The sequence below is a fragment of the Cnephaeus nilssonii genome (assembly GCF_951640355.1).
Source record: "Cnephaeus nilssonii genome assembly, chromosome: 12".
Taxonomy (NCBI): Eukaryota; Metazoa; Chordata; class Mammalia; order Chiroptera; family Vespertilionidae; genus Cnephaeus; species Cnephaeus nilssonii.
In genome coordinates this window covers 57,373,753-57,390,690 of record NC_137083.1, presented here as the reverse complement: position 1 = coordinate 57,390,690, position 16,938 = coordinate 57,373,753, and the positions used below count along the sequence as shown (strand labels likewise).

Here is a 16,938-nt window from a genome sequence, read left to right as displayed (position 1 = left end):
AGCATCAAGACAGGGCGAAAGGACATCTCACTCCCACACTCCCATGCCGTCTCATCCTAGAGCCAAATCCACACTCTGGTGCCATTGATGGTGGTCCCCCAGGGGTGAGAGCAGGTATGGAAGGGGCAGTGGAGGGGAAGGAGCGTCCAAAGAAAGTGGATTGGGCAGGAAGCAGATTCAGAACAGCTACCCCCGGGCGGGCAGCAGGGAATGCTGGCCTAGGAGACCACACAGGGCTCAGTGACTGTGAACGGTGGATGGTGATGTTTGTTACAGTTTCCTTACTCCTTTTAGTTTGTTTAAGAGATTTCAAAATCAAATCTCATTTTAAAAAGGTACAGAAATCTTACAGCCGTCACCCACGTATTGTCTTCCATTAGAATCTGCCCCTGGCTATCGGTAGAATCCCATGTAATTCCATAAATAATATAACTCTGAGCCCTACCTGCTCCTGCAGGACTGCCACCCCAACCCCAATAAAAATGCTTTTGAACAAGTCCCCTCTGATTGCTACTGGGAGTCTGTCTCGCACAAGCTCACGAATGGCACACTCCGCCACCCTATGTCATCTCCATGGCTTCCCGCTGCTAGGCCCCTGCGTCAGGGAGGCCCTGCCCACCCCCCCCCCCCCCCCCCCCGCTCTGTCATGAAGTCATTTGCACAGGACCCTCCAGTGCCACTGCCCTGGGGCCCACCTGACCCTGGGCCTCTGAGTCACTCTGTCTCATGCCCTTGAGAAAGATACAATCTTTCAAGATTCCAAAGCGGCCGTGCATTCCTTTCAGTCCTGCACAGTTCCGAAGCCATGCTACGCTTGCTCTGTAGTGAAGCAGGACTAGAGACTCTCTCCTCTGCTCTGTGACTCCTGGTTACCTGGACATCGAGGCTTGGCCTAGGCTCAGAAATCAGCCTCCGCTTCTCTGTAGCCTACGTTTCGCAGACATATGGCCATGTGGCTGGACTGAGGGACCAATGCCAAGGCAAATAACTCCCCAGGCCCCCCTGCGAGTTGTCTCCCTAGGCCCACCCACCACTCAGACATACAGTTCCAATGGTGGGCACAGCAAAACTTGAGGCAAGGCCACCATTCACATCACTTAACCTCAATCACAGAAGAGAATAAATTAACTTGGTCAAGGCTGTGATTTGCATGAATCCATTGCATTAATTCTTTGATGCAGCACATCTATTACAGAAGGCCTATTCTGAACCAGGCACTGTGCTAACAGGGGTGAGAGAGGGTCACACAGATGAGTAAGATATGATCCCCCTCCTCAAAGAGCTCCAGCCTACGGGGAGACAAAAATATATAAGCACAGTATTAGTGCAATCTAGAAACTTGAACTCTATGTTGCCTCAAATAGATCACTGGACTTCCCACGGATTGAAATTCAGGGAGGGGCTCTTTGAAAGGTTTGTCCTCCCTTTTTGAAATCAGGGCATGTGCTCCTCAGTTTTCTATTTATGTTACCAACAGCTTAGTCAGACACGACAAATGCAATACAGAGTATCGTGGAAGAGTGGGGAAAATGGGCTGCTAAACAGTAGGATGTTCTCTATTATTAAAGGCAAATAATAACAACAAAAGTTGCTTTAAGATAAATACTGGAAATAGACTAATTAAGTAGGAAAAAAACCTGGATTTAGCACAAAAATGAATGAATGATCTCTGTAAGAGACGCTGTTGTCAGTATGAAACGATGTTAGGATGTGTTAACAGGAACGTGGCGGGCAGCGCTGGGACTTCGTCCGGGCACAGGCACCCTTGGTCAGCCTTTATTGCGTCCAATTTCGGTTTCTCGCTGGAAGAGTTGTTATATTTCAGGCTGATATTAAAAGAATGGAAAATCGGCATTGGCATCAAGCCTAGAAAAGATGAGACTAAAGGATGACTTCATACCTGTGGCCGTAATAGAGATAAGTGGATTCCTATTTCGGCAATGGGAAGTCTAGTTCAATAGCAGAATAAATTAGCGTAGAGGTGGTTAAACACTGGCACCTTGGTAACAGGATGTCACCTTTGAAGTGTAGCACTTTAGCTCTCCTGCTTTCAGAGTATGGCCACTTGCTGTCTTATATTAAAATTTTTGTATACTTACGTCCGTTTAGGTCTGACCTTATCTTTGGATCCTCCACAGCACTTATCTAGACGACTTGCTGGGGGAGCATGCTGGGACAAAACCATGGACAGTGTAGCAGCTGGAGACATGATACGGGCCTAGACAAAGACCAGGCAAAGAATGACTCAGAGAATTTGTCCACAGACGCCTTAAGGACTCTAGCCAAGGACAGGGGGTGGCACAGGAACACTAAGATGAGGGATAAGTAATGACTTTCCATACATTCATTCCTTCACCCCTCCCAGCCCACTACGTATTCCTAAAGGAACACACAGTGAAACCACGAAGACAACAGCAGAGAAGATGGGGAAGGAGAGGAAGGAAAGAAGAAAGAGATGCGTCTGTCCTTCTGCACAGGGAGATGGGTAAAGGGAGGAGGATTTCATGAGAAGACTTGTTAGGAGGACTCATTAGAAAAGCAATATCACAGGACACCACGAAGCAATATAGTTTCGATGATTATGTCCAGTGCCTGAGGTAGGGAAGGGGGAAGGAGGGAGACGCCTTCAGCGGTGGAAGGAAGATGATTAAGGGCCAAGGAAAGGAAGAAAGAGGTTCTGCCTGCCATTATGTAGTTAGCCCCTCACCTCCATCTCTGTTCAGCCCATGGGGAGCAGCTGTCTGGGCAAGGTCTTTGGCCTCATGCTAAGAGTATAAAGTCTATGAATTTCTTTATAAGAAAATTTTTCCTTAAGAGCCTTTTTACAAAATGCCTTTAAATTACTTGAACTGTTGAGTAGATTTTCTTTGGGTATAAGTTGCGTTTCTGTAGGAGGTAAGCGTGTGGTGTGTGTGTGTGTGTGTGTGTGTGTGTGTGTGTGTGTGTGTGAAGTGCATGAGGGCACTTCCCACATACCTCTCTTCTCCCTAGGGAATTGCTCCAAGGTGGAAGCCGTTCTCCACCACTGCAGACGGTAAAGTCTGGAACAGATCATGTGGCCCAGACGCCTACCTCCATGAAGGAAAGTTAGTTTTTCATCATATTTTATTAATGAAGGACCACCCCGGGGCGGGAGCTATTCCTTTCTATGTCACTGACCTCCCTCAGACATTCCTAGTTCAGAGTCTCTTTGATGAGAAATTAGACAAAATATCCAGAAATGAAGGGTGCTGTGAGTCATTTAAGAGTGGCCCAGACGCCCGTTTCCCCTTTAGTCAGTCCTGAAATGTCATATGGGTGACACCTCCTATCTTGCTGAAGGATGATGGGCCCAGTTGTTCATGGTGCCAGTACATGATCATTAATTCCGTTCTCAGAGACAGTTCTGGAAGCAGGACTGTGAGTACCCACCCATCTGTGCTACACAATGAAAGCACATACGCCTGTCGGTCTCTGCAGGATCTGAACACTGTTCACAAATTACCTTCTGGTATGTCCTTCCTAATTTCTCTCACCTTGCCTCTCCGCCCAGCCAGTGGACCTCAGGGGCTCCTTCGAAGCCGTGGCCCACTCCAACCTGCTCTTATCCCCTGCCTCTCCAGGGTAGCTGCCCCCTGCTCGCCCCACACTGGGGATGGAGCCCACAACCCGGGCATGTGCCCTTGACCGGAATCAAACCCAGGACCCCTCAATCCGTAGGCTGACGCTCTATCTACTGAGCCAAACCGGCTAGGGCTTCTCTCTCCACTCTTGTTATGTCAGTTCCCTGCCAGGTAGCATGAGTTTGGACACCTATGAGTTTTGCTATCTCAAACTAAAGGCAGACAGCTACTTCCCAGATGTATTCATTTCCTTAATGACAAGGGACCAACTAAGGGTGCCTGGGACTTCCCTCTCCCTGTCCTTATGACTTGGTCAGTCGCTTGGTGGGTGGCTTTATACAGCTGGCCATCAGCATACTTTTAGTACCTGAATGCCTGCATAGTAGCAGAAGTTACTAAATTCTTGCCCTCCTCTGTGGCGAGTTAAGAAGTGTGTGTGTGTGTGGTGGTGGTGGAGGTTGGGAGGTGGGGAATCTGACGGCCCTGAAAGAACCACAGAATTTTTCACACGATCTTATGGGCTTATTTTGAATGTGCCAAAACTACATTTGTCACCTCAGAATTGGAAGTGGGTGGGGGGTGGATCGGGAGATGAAGTGTATTCCCATGCTCAAATGAGCCCCATAAGCAAATGTATTTGTTTTCTATCGCTGCTGGAACAAGTCACTGCAACCTTGGCGACTTCAAACAGCACCAACTTGTTATCCACTGCTGTAAAGGTTACAAGTCCAGCACAGGTCTGCTGGCTATAACCAAGGTATGGGCGGGGCTGCATTCCTCTCTGGAGGCTCTAGGGGAGAACCATTCCCTTGCCTTTGCAGCTTCTAGATCCTGCCACACTCCTGGACTCTTGGCCCCCTTCCTCCGCCTTCAGCGCCAGCGAGGGGTGTATCTCTCTGGCCATTCTTCTATCCGGGAGTCCTATCGCCCTCAGGCCACTCCCGAGGGTTCTCTGACTTTGAAGACTCGTGTGATTAGATTGAGCACATCTGGATTAATCCAGGATAAATTCTCCATCTCGAAGCCTTTGACTTCATCACATCTAAAGTCTCTGGCCATGTAAAGTAACATATTCACAAACTCTGGGGATTAGGACATGAATGTCTTTGGGAGAACATTATTCTGCCTGCCACAGCAAGCCCCGGAAGTTTTGGAAGGGAAAAAATGAAATGGGCAAAATTCGGTAGGAAGGAGAGTAGCAAAATGCCTTGACACATGTTTCTATCTCAGCTCCGGAGCGATAAACTCATGCCAAGTCAGTGAGCGTGAGTGTCTCCTTTACGTCACATAGTCAGTATATGTTGAATGACAATATACATAATCAAAAAGATATGTAAATGTGTACGTGCATCGTGATATCTTGAAATAGTTAACTCTGAAGTTCATTAAACTGTATTTACTCTATAAATTATGACTGTGATGACAGCCTAGTATTTAAGTAGGAAAACAACCAAAACTTTCTAGGTCGTTGAAGTGAAGAGAGCATTTCACCTAATTAAATTAAACTTCTTTACGTTGAGCACGGAGGAGCTACTGAAGTTCTCTATAACATGAAGCAAATGGTTTAATGTTCTGCGCTTCTGTGTCCTTGTTTGTGACACAGAGCTGTAGCCCTCGAAGATGTTTTGCATTCTGTGAAGGGGCCCTCGATGTGTGAAGCTGATTGCTTCTCCAGCTATTTCCCAAAAGGACCATCTTAACCTTCCATTGTGAAGGTCTGAGTTGTTCTCCTTTGACCGAAAGCCAGTCCCATCAGCAGCTCGGTGCCCCAGCACCAATCTGTTCATTGCTTATTAGAGATAAAGAAATGTATCCATAACTCAGGCCGAGATGAGTGTCATCTCCAGGTAGAGCCAACACCACCCCATCCTCAGGGGCTTAAATTTGGTTGCTTTCCAAGCTGTTGCTGACCAGGCTCCCTTGCCCAGCGCTGCTGATAAGATCATTAGCAGGGCGCCATGGGTGCAGACTGGGCTGCTGTTGCAACATATGCTAGGCAGGCTGCCGCCCTCATTTCACGGAGGGGCTTGAGCACCCCACATCCTATATAATCCAGTTTATCACTGATGGGCAGTCTCTCTTCTTCCCTTTGCCTTTGCTTTGCATTTTTATATCATGCATCTTTCCCTGGAAAAAAGGGATAGGAGGAGTTTCTCAGATTTGATTTCTCAGTGGGAACTGTTTGCTTTGGAAGCCACCTACACCAATGCTAATTGAGAACAGAGCTCAGAATGAGGGCCTGAGAACTGCACCCCGTGAACTTTTCGGTGGGCTGACTTCCGTTAATCTCTTCAGCATTGGATCGTGTGTGCAAGTGATACCATGATCCCTATTTTCCACATGGATCAGCGTCTTTTCCTTTAAGCAGTTCTCTACCTTGGGATAATTCATTGTAATTAATCATATAAAGTCTTCATCATGAAAGCTACTGGGGATCCTGGCCCCTACGACCCAGTAATAACATTTTGGAAATCTCCGAGCAATCGGTGCCCTTTACCAACTAAACGTGATGGGCTTCTATTAGAGAGATTACAGTAAAAAATAACAATCAGCTCTCTGATGATCCTATGCTGAGGGAAGGGTGGGGAGGAGTAGATTTGGCAGAGGACAAGCCCAGACTTTCGTCACAGGGACAGACCAAAAAGTGTTAACACAAAGGGAAAACACGGGAGCATCCTGCACACGGCACTTCAACCACAGATAACATGGCACCTCATGGGGCCCGGCCCCCACCCTGACCGCCAGAGGGTCTCAGCACCTCCAGCACCTCCGCCCCTTCCAGCTGCAGACATGCTCAGGGGATCCGGTTCGAAGGGAAGACGCAGCCTGGCCGCGCTCTCCCAGTGAGTGTTCATTCGCCTCTTTGGTTTAACTTTCTCCCTCTTTTTTTAAATCTTTTTTTTTTTTACAAAGGAATTGCTGTTGTAGAAGAAAAATTTGTGTTTAATTGTGGGAGTGGGAGAAAAAAAAGAGAAATCAGCAGGCAACGGGAGGCAGCGAGCATGTAAGTTTCAGACTATATGAGACTTTCTGGTCTAAACTTTGCAGCTGTTCTGATTGGTTTCCATTTTTATGGGGGTTTGTAGACCTTCACAGGGGTTTTTACCTAGGCACAGGGTTTCTCTACTCCAGATCCTGGCCCGCAAAGCATTGTGTGTCTGAAGATCTGCTGTTAATTTAGACCTGAGCCCTCTGCTCAGAATGATCCATTTGCAGGACTCAGATTTGGCTAAAGCACACATTGCCCAATCCTTAAAGTCAACAGCCCAAAGCCCTTAATATACTGACCATCTGACTGTGACAGAGAGAGATTGAGAGCACATGCTATTGATCTGGGAATTGCTGAGATAAGAGGCTCCAAGGTTTAGGATCATGAAATCCTGGAATGTTGAAGCTGGAAGGGGCCTCTAGGATTGTTTGCTGCAAGGCTCTTATTCTATAGACAAGGAAACGGAACCCAGAGCAGTAACTCAACTTACCCGGAGCCTGACAGCAGTCAGCAGTGAAGCCGTGTTTTTGTACTCGTAGGCAAGGTACCTCTTCACACTGGCGCTTGTGAGGTTTGGAAAACTTACTGTGTCTTGGAAAAAGGTACCGCACGCGAGAGTAAGAACACCAAGTGGCCTTTCAGTAAATCTTCCCCATTTTTTGAGAGTTTTGGCACTGATTCAGCATGACAATTGCTGTTCCAGTTGTTTCCAGCATTTGTGCAGCAGTTAATCAAATAAACAGAGGAACACACGGGGTCTTAACAACGAGGCCCACATCTACTATATTAGCAGATCTCTTGGATCACCAGTTTCTGTGGTCAGCTCAAAGGGATTTGAGAGGTTATCTGTGTCATTCAGTGGTGATCAAACTAGTTGGGCTTTTTTGTTTGTTTGGGGGTTTCTGTTAGAAATTTAATGTTACGAGGAATTCTGTTCCAAAAAGGAGATGTTCTGTTCAATAGGTGGTTTTGGATCTAGAGCTCCTCATTGCCACTACACTCTCCAATCACGCCCCACTGCTCACCCCCACACTCCCTGGGGACCCTTCTCTATCCACCCACCCTACCCACTGCATCGGAACTTGCTGGGAATCCTAGTTCTTCATGGAACAGTTCAGAAACCACTGATCTTGTTTAATGCCTCCATTTCCAATGAGGAAACTGAGGCACATGGTACATGAAAGGCTTTCCTGGTGCTACACAGCTGGTAAACAACAAAGCCTGGAATTCTAGGAAAAGATCTCTCTCTCTCTCTCTCTCTCTCTCTCTCTCTCTCTCTCTCTTTCTCTCTCTCTTTCTCTCTCTCTCTCTCTGTCTCTCTCTCTCCTGGTCCCAATTTTTTCCCCACCCCATCATGCCTGTGGTTCCGTGGTTATATCACTGTACTTTCTCCGTGTCTCTCTCACTCTTCTCGGCTCACTCTGTCATTTTCTGAATTTCAACAGTCACTGCCTCCCATCTGGACAATTGCAATTGCCTCTCATCTGGTCCCAGCCTCAGTCTCGCTCCCTTTTCAGATCCTATCCCTGCTGCCCCCCGCCTCCTCCTACCTTTGAGGATACAGCTCACTCTTCTTAATATGGTATTCAAAGTTCCCCACAATCTGCCTTTAATGTTTCTTCCCATTCTGACCGTCCTGTCCTCTGGCCAAATCGGACCACTCATTGTTCCCCAAACTCATCATGTACAAGTCCACTCCATTCCTTGGCTCCCTCAATTGCCTACATGAGGAGCACCCCATGTGCCTTGGTTTCCTCGTTGGAAATAGAGACATTAAACAAGATTCGGTTCTGAACTGTTCAATGCAGAACTTGGATTCTAAGGAAGTTTGGGTGGAGTGGGTAGGGTTGATGGGAGTGAAGAGATGGGGAGTGTGTGTGTGTCGGGGGCGGGGGGGGGGGGGATGAAAAACTCTATCTCTTCTGCTTCTGACTTCCTTCCTGTCCTTCAAGGCCCTGATCAAATGCTACCTTCCTCCACAAGCCTTCTTCAGTTCCTCTTTTCTCTCCATGCTAATAAACCTTGTCCATCCTCCTATTATTAGCCTTGCTCTAAAGTTAGGGGTGAGCATGCCTGTTCTCTCCATAATAGATGGTAATTCATTTGCGGGCGGGAACCTTTTTAAATCTTTGAACCTTCAGTTTCCAGCATGGTGCTGATGCTCAAAATACCTTCCTTAAGTTTCCTGTTGTTAGATAAACAAAGCAGCTCATCTAAGTTCACACTTTTTATTGGAGTCATTTGAACACACAAAGCCTCTGTACCTTTTGCTTTGAAAGCGGTAGTAGGTTAAATGCCAAAGCAGGTGCCCAACAAAATGAATTATAATTCCCTTTGCTTTTGCATCAGATAATTATCAGTGTCATTACCTACAACTGCAAGATTGGCAGTGTTTTGTGTGTGTGTGTGTTTTTAATGAGGCACATTAAAATTCCTGCATGTCAAAACCTACACAGAGCCATGTTATCTTTGGGAGCAGGTGTGAATGGCTCTTCAGTTCTTTAGAATTCAAAGATGCTGCTTAATTAGTTTCTAGTAAGATTATTGAGAGATTCTGTCACTTGTAGTCTAATATTTTCACCACTACCTTTCTCATTTTCTCAAAGCCCTAGTAAGTCTTCTTGAGTCAAGATTTTGGGTTTCTTGTTAATATTCATGCTTTATAGTCCATTAACAGTTAAACTCATAAACAAGTATGCTCTGATGTATCCTGAGAATGAAAAAGTTTTGTTTTTGTGCAACTCTTTGAAACAAATGTGGAAGGGTGTATAAATTTTAAAACCATGGAATCAAAGAAACACAGGGAATTAGTTCATCCCACTGTTTTCTAAGGAAACTAAAATAAAAACATGGCAGGGAGCCCTAACCGGTTTGGCTCAGTGGATAGAGGTTTGGCCTGTGGACTGAAGGGTCCCAGGTTCGATTCCAGTCAAGGGCATGTACCTTGGTTGCGGGCACATCTCCAATAGGAGGTGTGCAGGAGGCAGCTGATCAATGTTTCTCTATCATTGATGTTTCTAACTCTCTATCCCTCTCCCTTCCTCTCTGTAAAAAATCAATAAAATATATATTTTAAAAAACACAAAAAAAACATGGCACTATATATATAATAGCCTAAGTCAGTGGGTCGGCAAACTCATTAGTCAACAGAGCCAAATATCAACAGTACAACGATTGAAATTTCTTTTGAAAGCCAAATTTTTTAGACTTAAACTTCTTCTAATGCCAGTTCTTCAAAATAGATTTGCCCAGGCCATGGCATTTTGTGGAAGAGCCACACTCAAGGGGCCAAAGAGCCGCATGTGGCTTGCGAGCTGCAGTTTGCCGACCACGGGCCTAGGTGGTCGTCACGCCCTGATGCTGTGATGCCCTCACGCCATCACAAGATGGCTGCTCACACAGAGGAGCTGGGGTCCTGCAACCGCTCCACGTGGCGAGGCCTGGCGGTCCCGCGGCTCCACACGGAGTGGAGGAGGTGGGTCCTGGCGTCTCCACTGCCTCGTGCGGAGGAGGCAGGTCGTGGTGGAGAGTCCCTGCTGCCTCACGCCCGGGAGGTGGGTCCAGGCAGCTGCTCCACGCGGCTTCCGCCAGGGTTCCCATGGCCCCGTGCCCACCATGGAGGTGGGACCCCCGGCTCCGGCCTACTTCTTTGGGGCAATCAATCCAGGAGCCCCGGATGGGTGAGCGGGGCCTACCTCTTTAGGGCTATGATCGCTGGGCTCCCGCACTGTGAGAGGGCACAGGCCAGTCTGGGGGAACCCCCCCCCCAGTGCATGAATTTCGTGCACTGGGCCACTAGTAATTATATAAGATTCAGCAGAAATGATGCAAGAAATGTACATAAAAATGTTCAGATTTGTAAAAAGTATAGGAATGCCTAGATTATCCAATCTTATTGGAGAATATGGATGGCAAATTTCCAGCCTGCTAAATTTTATAACAAAAAAGCAACGTTTGCTTCCTTTCGGCCAGAACCGCCATCTTCCAGTAATTCGCCAAAATGACCAACACAAAGGGAAAGAGGAGAGGCACCGCCATATGTTCTCTAGGCCTTTTAGAAAACATGGAGTTGTTCCTTTGGCCACACACATGCGAATCTACAAGAAAGGTGATATTGTGGACATCAAGGAAATGGGCCCTGTTCAAAAAGGAAGGCTCCACAATGTTACCAGGGCAAAACTGGAGGAGTCTACAGTGTCACCCAGCATGCAGTGGGCATTATTGTGAACAAGCAAGTTAAGGGCAAGATTCTTGCCAAGAGAATGAATGTATGTGTTGAGCATATTAAGCACTCCAAGAGCTGAGCTAGCTTCCTGAAATGTGGAAGGAAAATGATCAGAAAAAGAAGGAAGCCAAAGAGAAAGGTACCTGGGTTCCACTGAAGCGTCAGCCTGCTCCACCCAGAGAAGCTCACTTTGTGAGAACCAATGGAAAGGAGCCTGAGCTGCTGGAACCCGTTCCCTATGAATTCATGGCATGATAAGTGGGGGAAAATAAAAAAGACTTCTGTGCTGATAAAAAAAAAAAAGCAACGTTTAATAAAAACTCCCTCTTTCCCTTCTTTAAATTAGATATTACAACACATTTGAAACACTCCAGTTGGTGAGGATTGTCATTATGAATATAGTTTTTTTAATCATGCTATGAAACAGTGATACCTCCTTGGATAACAAGACTCCCATCCCTAAGTGGATGCAGTTATTAAGGGATATCTTCCCTCTTGTCATTATGTCTTTATTTCTTCTAATTGCTGGTAAAGCGCCCACCTCTAGGACCCCACTCTCTGTTCTGCTGTAGCCAAGGAAATCAGTAAACCCGTTTGTTAGAATTATGTTCAAAGTATAAGCCAATAGTCTAGATGGAGGAGCAGGGAGTGGCCTTCTCTCCTACAAAGTGAAGGGCAAGTGAGTTTTGTGACTCTTGGTTTACTTACCAAAACAGGCCATTTTTGCTCACTTTGAGGTTCAGTGGTTGGTTTTAAATGATCGACTTTTCTGGTGAAGAATGAAATTATTACTTGCTGTTTATGGATGAAAAAATAAGAAAGACTGTCAGAGAAACAGGTAATTGTGCTTTGCTGTGGGCACTCTATAAATAATATCATTGAGTTGCTTGTGTGATGGCAACCCCAACGCCTTATGGAGGTGCCTCAACTGTCTTCCTGTGTCTTCCTGGCCACCAGGCCACAATCACTCTGGCTAGGTGGTCGGTGGCCCCCGTCTTTTCCCTCCTTGTTGATGCTATTGGCACGGCTCCTTTCTCTTTCCCTCTCCTTACCTTTGACCTATGCCTGTCCTTGAAATGAGCCCTCACTTCCTGCTGCTTCTCACATCTCTCCCAGCCCATCATAAACGGCTTTGCAGCTGCAGGTCTAACCACAGCGAGAGGCCTGGGGGATGGAGAGGTGCTTCTCTGCCATCTGGAGGCTAATTTGCTCCTGGCCTCCCTGACTGGACCCGAGAGGATGTGTTTTTCCCATTAAAAGCGTAGCTTCAGTTCTCATACCAGCTTGAGATATAACTTGAGTCTAAAAAGGTGGTTGTGGGCTGGCCTGAGATCCCAGCTGCCATGTGTAATGATGTTTGAAGTTCCAAAAACTAATTTGCAAATTAAGGTTCTTGAAACAAACTTTTCATAAATGCAGGACTGCCTGGATTCATTTCCAAGCCTAACTGAATTCGTAAGAGAAGCCTGAAAAAAATCTAAACCTCACTCATTTCTATGCATTTATTCTACAAATACTCATCAAGGCTTTTCTTGTGCCCGTTGGTGCTGCTGGACTAGGCACTAAGAACACAAAAAGATAAAACACAGGCTCCAGCTCGGAGATTATCTAATCTTTTCACCTCCCACCCACTGCAGGCATCTTTCTTCTGACCTCTCCCCACACCCACCACCCAAAGTTCCTTACTACCTTTGGGACCGTGGCTGCTCTCAGACCCAGCACAGCCTCTGATCAAGCATTAGCTACATCAGTCTTCTGTTTTCTTTTTTCCTCTGATCCTCTGAAGGAAATGCAAGTTTCTTTTAACTTATACTTAAATTAAAATAACCTTAAATGTAATCAACTTAAGTTTATTTTGTGACTCAGTACTATATACTAGTATATATATATACACACATATGTATTTGAAACAAATAATTCACAAAACAGTGCTCACTCTTGCTATGTACAATGCCCCTGATATTTTTTATGTTGTACTACAGATTTCGTTTTAGCTTTATCGGTAAATTGTACAATGTGATGGTTTGATATATCTGTACCTTGTGAAAGGATTCCCACCATCCAGTTAATTAACACACTCATCACCTCCCATATTTACCTTGTTTTCTCTTTCTTTCTTTTTTTTTTTTTTTTTTTGGTGAGAACACTTAAGTTTTAGTCCTTAGCACATCCCCCTTATATAATAAAGTATAATCAACTATCATCACCATGCTATACATTACCAGTAGATCCTCAAACTTTATTCATCTTATAACTGAAAGTTTGTATCCTTTTACCAGCCTCTCTCTATATCCCCAAAACTCCAATCCCTGGCAAACACCATTCTAGTTTGACATTTTTATTTTTAGTTCTACATAAAAGTGATACCATACAGTTGTTTTACTCTATCTGGCTTTTATCACTTAGCATAATGTCCTCTAGATTTATCCACATTGCAAATGTCAGGATTTCATCCTTTTATAAGGCTGAATAATATTCCATCATATGTATTATAAATATGTATATACAGGGTAGCGCAAAAGTAGGTTTACAGTTGTCCGTATGGAAAATAATACAATAATTAATAAATAATAATACAAGAATAAACTGTTTCACGTACTGTAAACCCACTTATGCCCCACCCTATATATATGTATGTGTGTATACTATATGTGTGTGTGTGTGTGTGTGTATACATTTTTTAATTCATTCATCTGTTGATGGATATGTAGATTGTTTCCATACCTTGGCTATTGTGAATCATGCTACAATAATGTGGGAATACAGATATCTTTTTTATTTAGTTTCCTGCCGTCTGATATTTTCTCTATGTTTTTTTTCATATCATTTAAAAATGGTGGTCACAACCTACTAAAGAGATTTTAGGAGCTGCAAACTGAAGTTGGAAAACCACTGAGCTACTGCGTAATCGGTATCCTGGCCCCCCTTCAGAGCAGCTTAGGAAGCTCCGCGGGCCGGGGAGCAGTGGCCCTGGCTGCCTGCTCCGGGTCAGCCCGCTCAGGGGTCAGCCCAGAGCTGCAGGGAGAGGCTTTGCGTGTGGGAATCAGAGGGTCTGGATTCTGGCCTGGCCCCTTTAATAATCAGCTCTGAGATCTCTGGGAAGCCACCTCATCTTCCTGCGGCACAGCTGCAAAGCGGACAGGCTCATCCTGCTTGGTGTAACGTGCAGCGTGTCAAGGCCGTCCATTAAAATGACATGCATTCAAGGAGACGGGAAGATATTAAGTATAAGACAAATGCACGTCATTATTAAAGAGCCTTATTTTTCCCAAATAAAACTTAAGATCAGAGGAACAACTTAGAGAGACCATTTGTTTTTGTCGAGTTGGGAAAATATTCTTGCACAGGCTATAACATTATGCAGCTTCATAAATAAAAATCTCAGGGTGGCATTTGTTCATGATGTTGTAACTAGGTTTGTATTTAAGAAGCTCAGCCAGATCACCCAGGTCACCCTCACTCCTCTGCCCTTAAATACTTTTCCTGGTTATAAACTCAAGGAAGCAGCTAGGTGGCTGGGTTTTTCACTCATGAGCCAGGTTGGAAGGAGTATGCTTTGCCTGGTATCTGCTCTCGCCCACTGGATTTATAAACACGAATTCCCACTGTTTTAAGATGACTTTTTATTAAAAAAAACAACTGACAAAAGTAACCAGTAAAGGAGATACTTTTACTAAGACGTATAAATTGCTAGAGAAAATATGGTACTTTTCTCATTCATGTTTCACTTTTTCTTTAGAACTTTATTGTAAATTTCATGTCACACAGACATTGATTAGAATATTCCTGAACTTCCTATATAGGGTCTGATATTTTTTTTCTTTATTTAATTTAAACATGGATCAACTGCCTCCCACATGCACCTTGACCAGGGATCGAGCCCGCAACCAGGGCATGTGCCCTGACGGGGAATCGAGCTATGGGGCACAGGATGATGCTCAACCAACTGAGCCACACCGGCCAGGGTGGACCTGGTATTTTTGTCTAATATTTTTTATGCCATTGAACTCCTTTTAGGGCCTAACCCACATTGGACATTTGTCTCTTAGAGGCTAGCTCTGTCTGCTCTCTGTGTCTTTTCTTTACCTTTCCATGACTTTCTGATCTTTGCAAGGAATGTCTACACTCACCTTTTCTAGAACTCGATTCTCCAAATCACTCCCTTTGTATGTAACAGAGGTCATATAAAATAATAATATAATAAAAGAAAGACTATATTCACCCCAAAGAGAAGGAAATAAATTTGCCACTTTTGCTCTTTAAAGAGTGAAAGCATTCTTTGCTCAGATCAGCAATACCCCACCAAAGGCCACAGCTCATAACTATCCTGCATAGTTTCCAGAGAAAAATACATAAAATGTGTAAAATTTAAGTAGTTTTTTAACATCTCGTTTTAATGTGATTTCATGACATTTGTAGCTTTTGTGTAGATAATTTTCACAGCTATTTAATAAATTGTTATGATATGCCTAAGAATTTAATTGAAAAAGACTGTGTTCGTGCAACTTTTGAATGAGTGAGTGAGGACCAGGGCTCAGGTACATGGAACCTCAGGAGCAGAAGGAATGGCTTTAGCAAGGAGCCCGGCGCTCCCCTCTGCCATCTCGCAGGCAGCCTTTCTGGAGTGCAGTTGCCCTGCTGGTTGGAAAAGGGGGCTCAGTAGCCGTAGGGCCAGACCCACCTTTCAGAGCAGGAAACAGGTGCTTCCTCCCAGATGAGAAACCAGAGCCAGAGCCCCTGCCTCCCGCACCTGCGTTTCACCCTCCCGCGTTACCTAGTGTGGAGCCTCGAGCAGGTTGTTTGATTTCTCTGTGCCTGAGTCTCTTCATCTGTAAAAACACAAGTGTAATACCTGTCTTGCAGGTGGAAATTGAAGGAATGGGCTACGTGGACGTGTGTAAACCTAGTGGTTGCCTAGTCAGTGTTACATTTTCTACCTTTTCCTTCCTTCTTCACTCCCCTTCCTAAGGACCGCAGAGGAGACAACAAAACGACTGATGCTGGGGCGGAAGGCAGCTCAGTTCAGTTTGTGATTGAATGTGTTCATGAAAACATCCATCTACTTTAGAAAAAAATCAGAGGAGCTCATCATCTCGATGTTAGTTGTTGCATTTACTCACTGCTTAGAAAGGATAACCCACTGCTACACTTTGGCTAAGTCTGAAGTTGAATGAAACTTGCTGAAAATGGACTTTGGGGGCAAAATATAGAATTACTACTTTTCGTAGTTGTCCTAAACCAGGTCCATTGTGAAGGAGGGTGTACTAAGAAGTAAGGGTTTGTTTGCCAGAGATTTGGATGCCACCAATCTTGGAAGGAATCTTCACAGGTGAGGAGAGTATAAATTCAGAATTCGAACTCCAGATAAACTCGGATACAGATTTTATTTGCATCATCTTATTAATCACACACCCCTGAGCAAATTACTAATTCTCACTGGGTTTCTTAGTTTACTTCTCTACAAAAAGAGGAAAACATGTGTAAAGTGGTTAGCACGGTGCCTGGCACTGAGTAAGCACTCAAAGGGGTGTTTGGGGGGATGTTGATTAACAATGGTAACTACTGGCATGAACTGGGTGCCTGGGGGATGAATCCCAGGTAGCTTTCGGGTAACCACAGAAGCATGAAGGGCTGTGGAGAGTCGTGTTAATTTCCTAGGGCTGCCATAACAAACTACCGCAAACTGGGAGGCTTAGGACAACAGAAACTTATTGTCTCACAATTCTAGATGCTACAAGTCTGAAGTCAAGGTGTTGCCGGGGCCACGGTCCCTCTGAGTCCTGTAAGCAGAGGAGCCTTCCTTGCCACTTCCAGATCCTGGGAGTCCTAACTGCCCGTTGGTTTGTGGCAGCATAGCTCCTACGCTTCCATTACTTCACGTGACATTCTCCCTGCTTCTTTTCACATCCTCTGCCCTCTGTGTCCTTCTCTGCGTCCAAATTCCCCCTTTTTATGAGAACACCGCTCATACTGGATTAGGCTCCACCCCAACGACCTCATTTTAACTCCATGACATCTATAAAGATCTTGTTTCCAAATAAGGTCACATCCTGAGGTACTAGAGGTTAGAACCTCAACATATTTTTGGAGAGGGTACAGTTCAGCCCATCATATGAGCATAG

General features: G+C 45.1%; 1 protein-coding gene and 1 pseudogene across 6 annotated transcripts in view; both read left to right on the top strand.

Moving 5' to 3' along the window:
* CALD1 (caldesmon 1) overlaps positions 1-16,938 on the top strand; it is a 225,148-nt gene that overhangs the window by 140,017 nt on the left and 68,193 nt on the right. Inside the window, exon 1 of one of the 5 annotated variants that reach the window (XM_079786322.1) lies at positions 6,121-6,445. The exons of the other annotated variants lie outside the window; for them this stretch is intronic. Coding sequence (XP_079642448.1) covers positions 6,318-6,445 — 128 coding nt within the window. The 5' untranslated portion in view covers positions 6,121-6,317. Of the gene's footprint in view, positions 1-6,120; positions 6,446-16,938 lie in introns of those variants that run through there. 5 annotated transcript variants of the gene reach the window in all.
* Positions 9,993-13,487, top strand: LOC307108380 (large ribosomal subunit protein eL21-like; annotated as a pseudogene). The gene has a single exon. The product of its transcript is annotated as a large ribosomal subunit protein eL21-like (transcript).